General features: G+C 33.0%; 2 protein-coding genes across 2 annotated transcripts; both read right to left on the bottom strand.

Annotated features, from left to right (window-relative positions):
* Positions 1–1,793: 1,793 nt before the first annotated feature.
* Positions 1,794–2,947, bottom strand: LOC111419809 (tubulin polyglutamylase complex subunit 2). Its single transcript, XM_023052678.2, has 3 exons — positions 2,560–2,947; positions 2,152–2,507; positions 1,794–2,096 (listed from the first exon to the last, which is right to left on the bottom strand). The coding sequence occupies exons 1-3, from the start codon at positions 2,807–2,809 to the stop codon at positions 1,809–1,811; spliced, it is 894 nt and encodes a 297-aa protein (XP_022908446.2). The 5' UTR covers positions 2,810–2,947; the 3' UTR covers positions 1,794–1,808.
* A 1,578-nt stretch (positions 2,948–4,525) lies between these two features.
* On the bottom strand, positions 4,526–11,003 carry LOC111419817 (N-alpha-acetyltransferase 35). Its single transcript, XM_023052687.2, has 9 exons — positions 10,898–11,003; positions 10,748–10,833; positions 10,538–10,686; positions 10,246–10,469; positions 10,037–10,187; positions 6,064–6,253; positions 5,828–6,006; positions 5,577–5,774; positions 4,526–5,521 (listed from the first exon to the last, which is right to left on the bottom strand). Exons 1-9 carry the CDS (start codon positions 10,912–10,914, stop codon positions 4,592–4,594), a joined length of 2,124 nt encoding a protein of 707 aa, XP_022908455.1. The 5' UTR covers positions 10,915–11,003; the 3' UTR covers positions 4,526–4,591.
* Positions 11,004–17,744: the final 6,741 nt, after the last annotated feature.

The following is a 17,744-nucleotide window of genomic DNA, read 5'->3' as shown; positions in this document are numbered from 1 at the left end:
CATCGATAATTTTCAAAATTCGCTATAAAATTAATTTCTTGAAGGATCCTTGTGGAAATATCACCAATTATTAATTAAAGTATCCTCTTTTTAATGCAAAAAGCCGTTTTGAAAAATCACTTTTAGTTCTTGAGAAATAAATTTTTGAAATAACCGACATCTTTTTCGAATTTTGCAATTTTCGCCAATTAAGTTTTAAAAATTCGTATAAAATCCATTTTTTGAAATATGAGTATGAAAATTTCCCAAAGTGTTAATAAAAGTGTCCTCTTTCCAATGAACCAACCCGTTTTGCAAAATAACTTTTAGTTTTTGAGAAAACAATATTTGAAATTTTGATAAAATTTCCGATGTTGCAATTTTCATGGATAATTTTAAAAATTCGCTATAAAATTAATTTCTTGAAGGATCCTTGTGAAAATATCACCAATTATTAATTAAAGTATCCTCTTTTTAATGCAAAAAGCCGTTTTGAAAAATCACTTTTAGTTCTTGAGAAATATATTTTTGAAATAATCGACAATTTTTCGAATTTTGCAATTTTCGCCGATTAAGTTTTAAAAATTCGTATAAAATCCATTTCTTGGAATGTCAGTATAAAAATTTCCCAAAGTGTTAATAAAAGTGTCCTGTATCCAATGAACCAACCCGTTTAGAAAAATAACTTTTAGTTTTGGCGAAAATGATATTTGCAGTTTTGATAAAATTTTCGATGTTGCGATAATTTTCAAAATTCGCTATAAAATTAATTTCTTGAAGGATCCTTGTGAAAATATCACCAATTATTAATTAAAGTATCCTCTTTTTAATGCGAAAAGCCGTTTTGAAAAATCACTTTTAGTTCTTGAGAAATAAATTTTTGAAATAACCGACAACTTTTTCGAATTTTGCAATTTTCACCGATTAAGTTTTAAAAATTCGTATAAAATCCATTTCTTGGAATATGAGTATGAAAATTTTCCAAAGTGTTAATAAAAGTGTCTTCTTTCCAATGAACCAACCCGTTTAGAAAAATAACATTTAGTTTTTGAGAAAATGATATTTGAAATTTTGATAAAATTTTCGATGTTGCGATAATTTTCAAAATTCGCTATAAAATTAATTTCTTGAAGGATCCTTGTGGAAATATCACCAATTATTAATTAAAGTATCCTCTTTTTAATGCAAAAGGTCGTTTTGAAAAATCACTTTTAGTTGTTGAGAAATAAATTTTTGAAATAATCGATAATTTTTTCAAATTTTGCAATTTTCGCCGATTAAGTATTAAAAATTCGTATAAAATCCATTTCTTGGAATGTTGGCATAAAAATTTCCCAAAGTATTAATAAAAGTGTCCTCTTTCCAATGAACCAATCCGTTTTGAAAAATACCTTTTAGTTTTTGAGAAAACGATATTTGAAGTTTTGATAAAATTTTCGATGTTGCAATTTTTATCGATAATTTTCAAAATTCGCTATAAAATTAATTTCTGGAAGGATCCTTGTGGAAATATCACCAGTTATTAATTAAGGTATCCTCTTTTTAATGCAACAAGCAGTTTTGAAAAATCACTTTTAGTTCTTGAGAAATAAATTTTTGAAGTAATTAACAATTTTTTAAACGACAATATCCGGATATTCGGACCTTTTCGCTAAATCACTATCCGTTCCATCACTAATATTAACTATACGTGTATTTTATATTTTGTTTTATACTCTGTATATGTCACATTTATGTTTGTTTTAGGCGAAACAGCTCTTGGAAACTTTAAACACGATCACGATTCACGATGGGGAATAAATAAATGAATAAGATATTTTTTTGATGCTTTATTTGTTGCTTTTTATAATGATGTTATTGCCCCCTTTTTTTAAATATCTACTTTTTACCCAATAATATTTCTTTTTCCTCGGCGATTTTGATGGTGAAGGTGTTTTATCTCGCCGAACAACCGTTGTGGTTGGACGAATGCTTTTTGTGTGATATTTAAAAACGTTAACGTCTAATTTATTAACGGGGTAGTTATCTTGTAGCTTTTTCGAGCGATCCTTTTTTATTACTTCAACGGTTTTTGTCCGTTTATTTAACATTTTTGGGTAAAATAATCGTATAAGAACCTAAAAATGTTTTTGATGTGAGTTAGAATGAGTTAATTATATTATATATATTAACTTTAGCCCATTCGGGAATTCCGTGGGGAGTGTATAAAAGCTGCCAATATGGAAAGCCTAAGTGAGCTATTGCCATTCTAAAATACATTGTGAAATTGTCAGCTAAATAATAAAATTGCATGTCTTGAGTGCAAAGCCATATGGTTGGGACAAATCTAGTTGTTAAATAAACGACGCAAATTTTGGTGTTTTCTAGTTGAGAGATCTCAAAAACTTTGCTGTTTTGTCCCAATTTTAATTTATATTTAACTCCGTCTAATTGGACTCCTGGGTCGGTGTGTGTTCGGTACCCAACAACTTGAATAACTTTATTTAACGGGGATATTTCCAATTTCCCCGTCACGTTTGTTTTTCGCACTAAAATATCGGGTAATAATAAAGATGGAAACGGTAATTGTGATTTACTTACTTCCGTATTCGCAAAACCAAGTGTAACAAAACCCGTCTGTTGATGAATAAAAATTTCTGAGATCCTCCGGAAACAAAATCCCATTTTTTTGCTCCCAGGCGCAAATTTCAGTGTTAGGCACCGGCTGGTGTCTCATCAAATACAACTTTTTAATCCCAAATCTTTTATTTTTTTCTAAAACTTTCGGTAAACCTAACAATAAGTTGGAGTAAAACGAATCTGTTGATATCGTTTCTACGACAAAATCCATTTTGTTTTAACGTTACTATGGTAATAATTAGTGATGGAACGGATAGTGATTTTGCGAAAAAACAGATATTCGGCATCCCCTCCGGCCGGATATCCGGTTATCCGGCATATCTATCCGCCCATTATGGTTATAATTTCTAGTGCATTTCTGAAGTGATATTTATTTCTCAAGAACTAAAAGTGATTTTTTAAAACGACTTTTTGCATTAAAAAGAGGATATTTTAATTAATAATTGGTGATATATCCACAAGGATCCTTTAAGAAATAAATTTTATAGCGAATTTTGAATGTTATCGATGAAAATTGAAAATTTTATCAAAACTTCAAATATTGTTTTCTCAAAAACTAAAAGTTATTTTTCAAAACGGGTTGGTTCATTGGAAAGAGAACAGTTTTATTAACACTTTGGGAAATTTTCATACTCATATTCCAAGAAATGGATTTTATACGAATTTTTAAAACTTAATAGGCGAAAGTTGCAAAATTTGAAAAAATTGTCGATTATTTCAAAAATTTATTTCTCTAGAACTAAAAGCGATTTTTCAAAACTTCTTTTTGCATTAAAAAGAGGATACTTTAATTAATAATTGGTGATATTTCCACAAGGATCCTTCAAGAAATTAATTTTATAGCGAATTTTTGCTGCGAATATTTCTTTACTTTATTTAAGATATTGTTTTCTTTCTTTTTTTTTATTTTTTGTAGAGTTAAGGATTATGATGTATTTCATATCTCTCTAATAATTGTCAAGGCTTGGATTGAAAATCACTTAGTATACAACTGAATCTTTGCCTCATGATTGCACTATTTCTTTTTCTCTTGTTCTTGTTCTTTTTTTCTTATTTTATTTTATTTTTATTTGGTGTAATACTTTACTTTACTGTAGTACATTATTTTATTAATTATCTCATTATCTTTTTATTATAATTTGTTTTTACTTTTATTTTTGTAATCAATTATTTATAATTATTTTTCATTTTTCCTGATGAATGTGCAATAAAGGCTATTATTATTATTATTATTAATTTCGAAAGTTATCGATGAAAATTGCAACATTGAAAATTTTATCAATACTTCAAAAAAACCGTATAGTTGCCGGATATCCGTTCCACCACTAGTTAATATAAAGTGTACGAACAGCTATATGTTGATTGTCAAGTTATTAATCCATTCGAAAAAGTCATCCAATCCACCGATAGTTCGCAGTTCTCCTTACCGTAGTCAGACATGGGGTTCGGGGTTTTGTTCCATGTATGGAACATATGTTTTAACTGACTTGCTAAATATTTTATATTTGTTCAGGTGTCGGCTTACTCTATCTTAAAATTCTCATTGTATAAAGTCGCTTGGGTGTAGTCTTCTCAGCTTGGGAGGTGGAATGTGGTTGAGCGCAGAAAGCTAGTGTATAAGAGTAGTTTTTTTCACATAATTTCTAATATTGTTTCTTGCGCATACTTTAGCTGTTATCTTTTTGCAGGTAATTTGGAATTAGTGTAGTTCAGCTGACGTGTGGTCTCTCTTTGTTATTAAGGTAGAAGTATGTGCACTTTATTTTGATTGGATTAGGTATCAATCTCAAAAAATCTCCAAGTATTCTATCATACAGTCTGCTAAGCAGGCCATCGAGATTCCTCTATAGTTTCAATGCTAATTTTATACTTTTTCCGTCTTGATTCTGACTAATAGGGTAAAAAGCAAATATTTAAAAAACTGAAATAATCCTTTATGTTATTAATTTATTTATACACACAAAGCCTGAAATGTACACAAAAATAATATTTCCTAAGTTAACTTTAAAATCGGAAAATGCTTATTGGTTTTAAATAAAAACTCGGGTGGAACAGACGAATCTTTACGATGACCACCAGCTAATAATTTTAAAACAATAAAATTTGTCTTTGCGATTCTGAGTAATTCCAAAATTTCGCCATCCGTTGAGTTTAAAGTTTCCAAGAGCTGTTTCGCCTGATGAAAATGTTTACAACCAGAAATATACATATACATGCTATCAGCTGATTGTTGTTGATATCTATTCGAAGCTATAAGATCGCGAAATTCAACATATTGAACGGGGGGTGGCGTTAAAAGATTTTGAAACGGCGCAAAACGGTGTTCATAACGAACTTGTTCGCTGTCGAATTGGGGGTGCGGCATGGTTAGTTTCCCGTCCATTCGAAATCCCATTAAAGCCTTATAATACCCGCCACACATATTTTGTAGCGCTTGATAAAACAATATGTCTCTGTTATGCGGCCTCGTTTTCTTTTTAAATTTCATCTTCTTCTTATTTGTTCCTTTCGTTTTTTGTACGTCCATTGCGCGCTCTTGTTCCATCAAAAAAGTATCGGCGCGAGTTAAAGCAGATATTAACCAACCGTAAAGGAATTCATAAAGATACCAATAAATATAATAATATTCATGTATGCTATATAATTCCAATTCGAACCCGGATAACAAATACATTATCATTATTCTTAATGTGTGATACAAAATCCAAGTTCCAAAACACGCTAAATGCGGCCGGGAATACGCCACAGATATGTTATGGAGGTAAGCATCCACTCTTTCCCCTTCATCTTGAAGCGCCGTAAACTCTTCGAGAAGATGCGCCAATTTATCCCGTTGGCGCGCTCTATTATGACCACATAATTGGAGAAAATTTGCAAACGGCCTCGTGCAATGAGCAAAAAATGTATCCACATAAATCCTTGCCTACAAATTAAAATTTTCACTTTAAAATGATAAAAAGATTTTTTAAATTAATAACCTGTTGGTTATTATGTAAAATAGCTTTAGAAACCAACGCGGGGGGCGAAATAAATTGTTTAGCAGCATCCCTTAAAATATCCTTCAAAGCCATATAATTAGCAGTCGTTAAAATGGTATTATTTGGAACATACAGCAATTGGAGCGCCGATCTCGATAAAATACACGGCGCCACTTTGCTAAATTCAATAAAAAAATCCTACAAAAACAAATTAATCACAATTAAAAAAAATTTAAAGAATTAAATCTCACCAAAGCTTGATGCAAAGAATTAATTGATTGTATTTTAGTTAAATTTTTAAATCGCTCGATCATAATTTCAAAATAAACCATCGCTTCTTTTCGTGGTTTGATCTTGGTGTATCTAGGAAATGTTGGGGGAAGCAATCTTTGGTTTATGAAAGGTTGGAACCCCATCATGTGGGAGTTTTCTACGAATAAAAATAAATTATTAATAAAAATAATTAACTAAAAAAAATAAAACGAACCATCTGGAGGCTGAATCCCAAGTTCCACAGTCTTCTTCATCACAAATAACATATCGGAAGCAGCCGCCAAAAGTCGATGACAATCGATTATCATTGGGGAATCATCTTTGCGCTGAATCAACATTATTAAAACTTGGTACAAAACTCGCATAAATTTTATTCGGGTAAATAAAGCCACCAAGCCTTCAATCTAAATAAAAAAAATCGTTTTAATTTTATTTAACACTAGAACTACCACAGCACACAAAATGACCATTTTGACAATCTTATTTTAAAGTTTTTATTTAATATTATTTTTTTTTTAATTAAAAAAAATCGTGTTAACTTTATTTTTTAGAGTTAAGAAACGATTTATATCACAAGTGGTTTCTTTGATGTATAATAAAAATTTTAATAATTAATTAATTTTAATTAATTAATATAATAAAATTTTAATAAATTAAGAAGTGATTTATATCACAAATTGAAGATAAAAGATGATATTTCATGACATGATTTAAAAATTGATATGTTAATAATAAAAATTTGTAGAAGGAAGTTCTTTAAAATTAATTAACTTGAATTAGGTTATGTTCGAAAACGTCAAAATTAAAAAAAATCATATTAACTTTATTTTTTGGAGTTATGAAACGATTTATATCACAAGTTGAAGCTAAAATATTATATTTTCGGATGTGGTATAAAAATAGTTGTGTTAATAACAAAAATTTGTAGAAAAAATTAAAAAAAATAATCTCGAACATGCCAAAATTAAAAAATCCCCTTGACTTTATTTGTTGGAATTAAGAAGTGATTTATATCACAAATTGAAGATAAAGGATGATATTTCCTGATATGATTTAAAAATTGATATGTTAATAATAAAAGTTTGTAGAGAAAAGTTCCTCAAAATGAGTTAACTTGAATTAGGTTATGTTCGAAAACGTCAAAATTAAAAAAAACCGTATTAAGTTTATTTTTTGGAGTTATGAAACGATTTATATCACAAGTTGAAGCTAAAATATTATATTTTTGGATGTGGTATAAAAATAGTTGTGTTAATAATAAAAATTTGTAGAAAAAGTTAAAAAAAAATAATCCCGAACATGCCAAAATTAAAAAAATCGCCTTGACGTTATTTGTTGGAATTAAGAAGTGATTTATATCGCAACTTGAAGATAAAGAATGATATTTCATGATATGATTTAAAAATTGATATGTTAATAATAAAAGTTTGTAGAGAAAAGTTCCTCAAAATGAATTAACTTGAATTAGGTTATATTCGAAATCGTTAAAATTTAAAAAAATCGTATTAACTTTATTTTTTGGAGTTACAAAACGATTTATATCACAAGTTGAAGCTAAACTATTATATTTTTGGATGTGGTATAAAAATAGTTGTGTTAATAATAAAAATTTGTAGAAAAAGTTAAAAAAAAATAATCTCGAACATGCCAAAATTAAAAAAATCGCCTTGACTTTATTTGTTGGAATTAAGAAGTGATTTATATCACAAATTAAAGATAAAGGATGATATTTCCTGATATGATTTAAAAATTGATATGTTAATAATAAAAGTTTGTAGAGAAAAGTTCTTCAAAATGAATTAACTTGAATTAAGTTATATTCGAAAACGTCAAAATTAAAAAAAAACGTATTAACTTTATTTTTTGGAGTTACGAAGCGATTTATATCACAAGTTGCAGCTAAAATATTATATTTTTGGATGTAGTATAAAAATAGTTGTGTTAATAATAAAAATTTGTAGAAAAAGTTAAAAAAAATAATCTCGAACATGCCAAAATTAAAAAAACCCCTTGACTTTATTTGTTGGAATTAAGAAATGATTTATACCACAAATTGAAGATAAAGGATGATATTTCCTGATATGATTTTAAAATTGATATGTTAATAATAAAAGTTTGTAGAGAAAAGTTCTTCAACATGAATTAACTTGAATTAGGTTATTTTCGAAAACGTTAAAATTAAAAAAAATCGTATTAACTTTATTTTTTGGAGTTACGAAACGATTTATATCACAAGTTGAAGCTAAAATATTATATTTTTGGATGTAGTATAAAAATAGTTGTGTTAATAATAAAAATTTGTAGAAAAAGTTAAAAAAAATAATTTCGAACATGCCAAAATTAAAAAAATCGCCTTGACTTTATTTGTTGGAATTAAGAAGTGATTTATATCACAAAATGAAGATAAAGGATGATATTTCATGATATGATTTAAAAATTGATATGTTAATAATAAAAATTTGTACAAGAAAGTTCTTCAAAATTAATTAACTTGAATTAAGTTATGTTCGAAAACGTCAAAATTTAAAAAAATCGTATTAACTTTATCTTTTGGAGTTATGAAACGATTTATATCACAAGTTGAAGCTAAAATACTATATTTTTGGATGTGGTATAAAAATAGTTGTGTTAATAATAAAAATTTGTAGAAAAAATTAAAAAAAATAATCTCGAACATGCCAAAATTAAAAAAATCGCCTTGACTTTATTTGTTGGAATTAAGAAGTGATTTATATCACAAATTGAAGATAAAGAATGATATTTCATGATATGATTAAAAATTGATATGTTAATAATAAAAGTTTGTAGAGAAAAGTTCCTCAAAATGAATTAACTTGAATTAAGTTATGTTCGAAAACGTCAAAATTAAAAAAAAATCGTATTAACTTTATTTTTGGGAGTTACGAAGCGATTTATATCACAAGTTGAAGCAAAAATATTATATTTTTGGATGTGGTATAAAAATATTTATGTTAATAATAAAAATTTGTAGAAAAAGTTAAAAAAAAATAATCTCGAACATGCCAAAATTAAAAAAATCGCCTTGACTTTATTTGTTGGAATTAAGAAGTGATTTATATCGCAAATTGAAGATAAAGGATGATATTTTATGATATGATTTAAAAATTGATATGTTAATAATAAAAGTTTGTGGAGAAAAGTTCTTTAAAATGAATTAACTTGAATTAGGTTAAATTCGAAAACGACAAAATTAAAAAAATCGCCTTGACTTTATTTGTTGGAATTAAGAAGTGATTTATATCACAAAATGAAGATAAGGGATGATATTTCATGATATGATTTAAAAATTGATATGTTAATAATAAAAATTTGTACAAGAAAGTTCTTCAAAATTAATTAACTTGAATTAAGTTATGTTCGAAAACGTCAAAATTTAAAAAAATCGTATTAACTTTATCTTTTGGAGTTATGAAACGATTTATATCACAAGTTGAAGCTAAAATACTATATTTTTGGATGTGGTATAAAAATAGTTGTGTTAATAATAAAAATTTGTAGAAAAAGTTAAAAAAGAAATAAGTTGTGTTAAGTCACACTCAAACATGCTAAAATTATTTGTTGGAAATAACAAGTGATTTATATCACAAGTTGAAGATAAAGGATGATATTTCATGATATGATTTAAAAATTGATATGTTAATAATAAAAGTTTGACCGGAAGTGGCAGCCATTTTGAAAATATTTAAGATCGAAAGTTCCAAATTAACAACCCATGCTACATGAGACATGTAAATAGAGGGTGTCTCAGAGATTAATCAAAGTAAATCTGAAATTAGATTTGTGCCAATTAAAATAGAAATTATTAATTATTCTATTATATCTAACACTCAACAATGTGTAATATATGAGCTGGACTCAGACCACCTTCCAGTAGTAATTAAATATGATATAACACCCTTAATGGTTCCAACAAAATTCTCTTATAAATGGTAAAATAAATTGCTATAAGAGTGTCTGAAATTTCACCAACAATCACTAAAAGCGCAGAAAAAGCAAGCTATGGAGGACTAACAAATTTATATATCATTGTGAACAAGAAGTCCTCTTTTAAACCTGAATGCATTGTACTACTTTATGCTTGCAAAATCTTTTGGTCATTCTTTCAGTCATTTTGGCTGATCTCAACTGTTGGTAGTTCTAGTCTTAAAAATGAAATACGTTTTTACATCATTTTCACGATCTCTATTCTGCATCTTGCGATGGAGTTCCTCTTCAACTTCTCGTAACATTGTGATAATGCGTTGTTCAGAAATATCAGGATTTAATTGATACCCATACTGCATGGGCTGAAAATCTTCTTCTTCATAAACCATAGCCCTAAAAAAATATTTAATTAAAAATCGAAAAAATTAGAAAAAAATAAATAAAAACTTGCTTATGAATATAATCCTTTATAATCTCTAAAAGTTTGTAAACTGTTAAACAAAAAGCTTTTAAGGGTCGATCAGCAATTTGATAAGAATTATGGAGATATAAATTAGTAAAAACAGTTTGTGCCAAAGAATGACCCTCTAACCAAGACACAATGCAAGCTAATGTTTGGTCAATTATACCAATTTGTTCCTCATAACTCAATCCTTCCAATTTTAAACTGTTATCCTAAAACAATTTTTACTTTCTAATTAATAAATTTGTTTTAAACCTCCAAACAAACTGAATTAAACAACCTTAACAGCTTGATCAAAAGATTTTGCTTTTTTAGTGCCTCTATTGCATAACATCCCTGCGTCCATTTTTGGGTCCATCATTTCAATAGCTGACATTGCCTCAAAGAGCCCAAAAAGATTATCATGGAGCAATTCTCCAAGCTGCAAATCTACAAAACCCAACATAACCTCAACTTTACCATAAATATAACCAAAATCTTATAATCAAACCTTTCACAGATGTTAAAAAATCTTCAGTGATATCTACCCAGTTGTAATTAACCTTTGTGGAATGGTGTACGGCCCCATTCATGTCCCTGTTTGTTCAAAGAAACAAAATTTGTAGGTTAGGACTCATTTTAAGTTTAAATTTGTACTTACGGCTCTAGATAATCCATTTTTTTCTATAAAGAGTTACTTTTTGATGAGTTATGATTTTAAAAAATAATAATGTAATGTTTTAACATTTAATGTTGAACACAATCTACACCAAGATTACTGTAGGGTTATTAAACATAAATAAGAAGAGGGTAGGCATCCAACTTTACACCATCATAGTAAATTAATAATTATATTATGTTATAGTTTTTATATCATACTAAGTATAAACTAAGGGGTGAGGGTGCTTGTTTTGCTGTACTCAGGGTTCTTGTCTTATGACTTGAATCAAGACTGACACTGCACTTTTTACCGCTCCTTCACGAGGTGCCCCTGTACCATACCAAAAGTGTCGGATCTAGACTTGCCAGTCGATATACCATGCATGCTTATTGTTTGTGGACCTGTTCCACGAGCAGGACATGCTGGGGATCTTGGATTAATTGCTTGGGTCAAGAGGAGACAACCTCATTAAAACAATCTAGTCATCCGGGAAGTGATGGCTGCTAATAAGCGGACTCTGGAGACCTGTCGACCTTCAGTTTCAATAGGCTTATCGGGGCTTATATATGGGAGCACTGCCTCGATGGACTACCCTTTCTGCCCTACTCTTGGGATTAGTATGGAGACGCCCAGTAAAAATAAAACCATGTTGCATGCGCAACATTGGCAATCCTAGACTGCCAACGCTTGCTAAAACTCCACTTAAACTGTCTACAGAAGTTAAGTAGGTACTTAGGCTCAATAATAGAAATAATAGAAACGTGGAAATCCCACTGTGGCGTTGCACATATTCCCTGCCACATTGATTTTACTACCTTTTTAAAAAATCAAGAAATCTGTTTTTACGTTACTATGTATAACTTCATTTTTTTTATTAATTATATAGACTTCAGCAAAAGAGAAAGTCAGTTATTTTATTTTCAAAATACAAAATCTTTTTCAAAAAATACTATTATTCTATTATTTTATAATATGTGAGAAAACCCCCACACCCACCTAGATAATAAAGTTAATAAAGCTTGGTATGGTACGGTGCGGTGGTATGATGGACTAGATCTTCTAAGTCTACTGCCACCACTGCAATCAATAGAATACAGAGATTCGCGTGTCTGTATCTTACAGGTGCGCTGCGATCAACCCCACCGCGGCCATGGATGTCATCTTAAATTTACCACCACTCAACCTACATATTCAGGAAGTGGAATTGGTAACCTTAAAAAGACTACAATCAGTAGGAATTATGAAGGATGGGGACGCTGGCAGCAGTTCAACACTCTAGAGGAGAGCAGTGTTAGACACACCCCTACTCGAGTGTAAGACTGATCACAGACCAGCAAAATATGTTTTCTGAAAGAAGCACGTCACCCCGGATTCGCCTCTCAGAACCTTTAGGGTCTAGCACCACCGTCATACAAGCGGAACTGACTGCTATTAAACTTGCTGCCGACTGCATTGTTGACTCCAACAAGCGGGGTAAGTGCTTTACTATTTTTACAGACAGTAAACAATCTCTTTTAGCTTTAAGCAGAATTATTATAACATCTGCATTAGTAGTGGATTGTCTCACACACTGGAGGAGGCCTGGAAATATAATCGTGTCAGAATCCAATGGATTAAGAGGCATTCTGGCTCCAAGGGTAACAACCACGCGGACATTCTAGCCAAACGTGCTGCCAGTAGAGCGCCCGGTGCACCCGAACCGATAATTACCACCTCTTTAGCCGCAACAACTCACTGTAAGGTAAATAATCACCTTCAAAACATGAAGCTTGTTGACTCCCCTTTCTGGCGAGCCTATGAACAGGATAACGAGACGGTTAAACACATCTTGTGTGATTGCCCCCCTCTGACCCACCTCAGAATGAGGAGGTTCGGGGAGGAATGCACCTCTAGGAGCTGTCGTAGCCTTTGGAAAAACCTTAGGCTGGTTGATGTGACCAGAGTGTGCAATGGGAGGATGCACAAGGGGCCCAATGGGGTCTAAGTGTGGTGTGCGGTAAACGCACGCGCTCCCGAATCCATACATACATAGTCCTCCATCACAATCTAAACTTGTGGTAGCCGGACCGTCCGCGCCCTAGTCAAGTTCTTCCTCTCTGGAAGAGGAGCAGGTTCTTCTGCACTCTGAAGGAGAGGAAGATGAAGAGGAGGAGCGGGGTGCCTTATGAGACCGCCCTCAAGCAGGTGCCCTTTGGCCAAGAGGGTGTGCTCTGATGGGTGGACGCCTGAGCAAGTGGCTAAGAAGCCCAAGTGCAGATCTGCAGCAGCAGATTGTTTTCTTGCAAGTCTAAACTTGTCCATAAAAATAATATTATAGCGTATAACTCGTACGATTTGTGTTTTGAGCAAATTCCTACAAATATAGACCCGATTTTTCTAAGAAAGGCAATTTATTATTATTTGATTTCTGAGAATTTTGCTGAAAAAAATCGTACGAGGTGGGGAAATAAGAACTAAAAAACTGCTGTGAGCGGTATCAAGGTTGGATTAATCCACCCAGATTATCCCGCCCAACAGTTCAATGTAGAACAGGTGGGGTTGCAACGGAGGGAAGTTATTTCAGCCGTAGACAACATCAGATTTTTAGTTACCTGCGCGAATGCTTACTCGAAGGACTGGCTTGTGAATACAGCCAACAGCCCTCATCCATGGAAGGGTGCCCAATTTAAGGCGGTCGAGGGGATAGATATTCGAAGCCCGCACGTCTGTGTAGCATATATCCCAGACGATGAAGCTAGTGTTCCTAGTGTGACCATGAGCGCCAGGTGTAAAACCCGGCAGAGGTAAGATTTCGGCACGTGCCGGGGTGTCCAGCAAGGGGTGTCGTGCAGGTGCTCATTCAGCACCACGGAGAGTGGAGGAAGAGGAAAGTCCTCGAATCCTGCCCGAGACTCGAGAGGGCGCGTTGCAATGAGAGGGGCCAGCTCCATCCTAAGAGAGAGGTAAGTAGGGAAAACTGTACCCAGCTTAGTGGATAAGTCTTAAAACATAATATTTTTGTATATTCCCGTTTGTGTTATCGTTTATTTGAATTTAAGGTAGTTTTTGTTTAACACATGCGAGGTGGGGATGTGAATTTGTGAGGGTCCTTCGAGTCTGGTTTTGATTTCGTTTTCCACATTGGTTTGTGACACCAGACTCGAGTGACCTCTTGGGAACTTACAAGATATTTTTTGTAAGCTGTTTGTCCTTGTGCTCAGGTTTGTCATAATTAAGTTTGTATTTTCAATTAATTGCTAATTTTTGCATTTTATTCAGAGTTTGGTTAATAAACCACTTTTCCTTCGGAATTTTAACATTTCATTCTTCCACCTTATCCGGAAACCACATTCCACGGAATTTTCCGCAACAGTCTATTAAGTGTTTACAGGTAAACCTGCAGCACGCTACGGCTGTCCTTAGCACAACCTGGATGAGTGAGCGAATTTATATTGCCCTCATCCAGAAATCATGGCTCGCCAATACCAGGGTCATCAGCGGACTCGGTGAGTTACTTTGCTCAGGGGATAGACTACTTATCAGGAACAACATTAAAGCTTTCTTAATCTCAGAGCATAGCGACCGCGATTGTGTGGCTGCGGTTCTGAGAATCCAAGGGCTGGACAGAAATTGTCATCTGCTAGGCATACTTCCCCGGAACGGATAATGATCTTCCCCCGGCCGCAGTGCGAGACATAATTTCCTACAGCCGGAGGAATAACCTACAAGTGGTTGTTAGATATGACGCCAATGCGCACCACACGATATGGGCAAGCACCAACACAAATGAAAGAGGTGAGTTGCTTTTTGACTACCTATTAGAAGAAGGGCTTACTGTTAATAATGTAGGCGCCAAACCAACCTTGACATTATGTTCAGCTCAATTATATTCAGCTCCAAGATAATCTCCTGACTGTGATCAGATTGAAATAGCCACGGGCAAATTTCTGTGGCAATTCGTTCTGCCTATCACAGTAGCAGTCCGCTGAAGGTGAAAAATAATAATCGGGGCACACTCTGGTGTTGTGAGGGAGTAAAAGGCACTACCCCTGGGCTCACTTAAGCGGCCTGACGGTAGTTTTACGGACTCTAGCAGAGCCTCGTTAGAGCTTCTCATGCAGATTCACTTCCCAGGAAGCTTGATGATGAGGGCTGATAATGCCCAAAACGCTCCTCAAATACGGATTGGAGTGTGGCTTGAAAAGTCGTCACTTGCACATCCGTGGACTAGGCGATTCAAACGTTTAAGCCTGCTTTGTTACAGCAAGGAAGGTCACTGTTGTTGCCTATTTTGGTAAAAATTTTCAGAGCGAGTGTCACCTGGAAATATGTACCGGCAAAATGGACTAGAATTAGGAGTTCAGTCCCTACTCCTAATGCCTTTCGACCCATCAGTCATGGAATGGACATTTGCAGGAAGTTTTGCACAAAGTTAGACTATCCTAGTGGACTTGTCGCAGTGTTTATGGAAAAAATTAAGGTCTTGCCCCTGAAAGACTGTACTGGCTTTATGTGACTGTGGTTAGACTTCAGTTATCAGTAAACTTTCACGAATTCAACAAGTAGCTGGATTGGCAATCTCTGGTGCAATAAGCACAACGTCAACTCTAGCAATGGAGGTTCTGCTTGGCCTATCTCCTCTGTATTTGCATATAGAGAAAGTGACTAGAACAACCATTTACTGTTTTAAGCAATATGCTCAAAACTGTTCCGACATGTCCTACCAATGGGCTGCGGAAGACATTATAAGCACTGATACTGTGCTATCAATACCGTCAGATTTGGCGGGGTCACTATTAGTGATTAATGCTCGATACCAGATTGTACAGTCTGAATGGCAGTCCTGGATCGAAAATGAAAATTCTCTGGTTCAGGCAGATATTTGCATTTTCACAGATGGATACCTCGAATTAAGCAAGCTTACAGCCTGGGTACATACTGTACTGTATTCCAGACGGAAGTATTTGCTATTGACATAGGTGCTAAAATTCTTCTTGAGAAATTGGTGAAGAACATGACAACCAAGCGCTGCATGCCGTGAAAACGAGTTAATGATTGCAAGAGAACATTAAACACATTGAGTTGCGATAACACAGTTTCTCTGATCTGGGTCCCGGGTGACTCTGGGGTTGCTGGCAGATGAGCTAGCACGAGATGGCAGCGCTGAAGCGTTTGTGGGGCCGGAACCAGCAGTTGGTGTATCATTTGCGATGGCCAAATATAGGATTGGACCGAGGGCTGAAGAGAGATTTCGCCTATTCTGGACCAGTTCTCTTGGAATGAGACATGCTAAGGTGTTTATTAACATCGCCACTGTCAAACCCGGGAATAAAAGAGATACTAATTCCTGTTGATGATGAAGTACTAAGTAATAGGTTTTTAATATCCGGCCAAAATCGGATAGTTGCCGGATATCCGTTCCACCACTAGTATATACTCTTGACACTCAGCAAATGTTAGATATGATTCTACATTTCGAAATATTATTAAAGTACTTCAATAAAACTTAAAATTCACTTACTTTTGTATTAAATCAATTATTTTTACCCAAATAGTTTAATAATTCAATTTTCCCGCGTAAAAAATTACATGCGACCTCTACAATGAACGCTTCGAATTACGATCTATGATTTGGCGGGATTGTTCTAGAAGCGACGCCATTCTTTTTCATACTCTTCACCTGCACTGTAGCCAGATTCTTCAATCCAAAAATTTTTATATTAAATAAGTTTTTAACGGTTAAAATGGAAGGAGAAGGTGTTATTAGTGTAATGGAGAGGGCGGAATTGAATATTATTGAAGAAATCGCAACGAACGAGGGCGGGGAAGACAAAAGGGGAATTGCAGCACCGCATGGCGAAAAAGAAAATTCCAACGGAGATCGCCAGAATGAAAAAGGTGAGAAATGATAACTTATTTGATAGTTTTTCGGTAATAACCGTTTAAAAAAGGTGATTAAGTAATTTTAAAATTTTTAACGGTTTTTTTCCTCAAATTTGTCGGCCATGTTGGAAGACGCCAACTCATCGGTTTTTACGAAATATTTTTATATAACAGTTTTATTTTAATATTAAATTTTTATTCAATTATTTTCATCAAAACTTATTATATATAAACTAAATTAATAATTTCTTAATTAAATAAGTTATAGGAATGCAAAACGCATGCGTTGACGCATGCGCGGTTGTGCGTGCACCTGCATAGTTCTAAACAGCAGCAGATTGTTTTCTTGCAAGTTTAAACTTGTCCATAAAAATAATATTATAGCGTATAACTCGTACGATTTACGTTTTGAGCAAATTTCTACAAATATCGACCCGATTTTTCTAAGAAAAGCAATTTATTATTATCTGATTTCTGAGAATTTTGCTCAAAAAAAATCGTACGAGGTGGGGAAATAAGAACGGATTCGGGTAGAGAAGCAGGTGACAAAACATTCACAAAATAAATATATCCGGTTGTTTGAACGTTTTTATAAACTTGATGGTATTTTTATGCTAAATTATTTCGATAATAAATAAACCATTTTCAAATTAGCCAGGTTACTTATGACGCTGTACACTTCGTCGTCTTTTTTCTGGGACGGACTCTGCCCAAAATGATTTTTAGTAAATATTAATAAGTGTTTATCTCGGAAACGAACTTAATGACACCACGTGTTTATAAGCAAAATTGTTTTTATTATCATGGACTACACTCTGTATATTGATGCGCCTCGGCTGCATGCAACTTCGGCTTTAACCCTCCAGTACTAACATCGGTCTGTTAGACCGAAAAAAAGTTTATTATTATTATTAACTACCAAAACGTGCTTTTTCTTCGTTTCTTTACATATACAAGGTACATAAGATGTTAAAACATAAGGATA

Source organism: Onthophagus taurus, chromosome 8 (genome assembly GCF_036711975.1).
Source record: "Onthophagus taurus isolate NC chromosome 8, IU_Otau_3.0, whole genome shotgun sequence".
Taxonomy (NCBI): Eukaryota; Metazoa; Arthropoda; class Insecta; order Coleoptera; family Scarabaeidae; genus Onthophagus; species Onthophagus taurus.
This window is presented reverse-complemented; position numbering and strand designations above follow the sequence as displayed.

What these genes read in the sequence shown, in the direction of transcription:
- LOC111419809 (XM_023052678.2), bottom strand. Translation starts at nt 2,809, where the DNA reads ATGGATTTTGTCGTAGAAACGATATCAACAGATTCGTTTTACTCCAAC. An exon ending in TTGGTTTTGCGAATACGGAA is followed by an intron (nt 2,508 to 2,559) that starts GTAAGTAAATCA and finishes CCGATATTTTAG; the next exon opens with TGCGAAAAACAAACGTGACG. An exon ending in GAATTCCCGAATGGGCTAAA is followed by an intron (nt 2,097 to 2,151) that starts GTTAATATATAT and finishes AAACATTTTTAG; the next exon opens with GTTCTTATACGATTATTTTA.
- LOC111419817 (XM_023052687.2), bottom strand. An exon ending in CTTTTGATCAAGCTGTTAAG is followed by an intron (nt 10,470 to 10,537) that starts GTTGTTTAATTC and finishes AAATTGTTTTAG; the next exon opens with GATAACAGTTTAAAATTGGA. An exon ending in TGGGATTCAGCCTCCAGATG is followed by an intron (nt 6,007 to 6,063) that starts GTTCGTTTTATT and finishes TTTTATTCGTAG; the next exon opens with AAAACTCCCACATGATGGGG.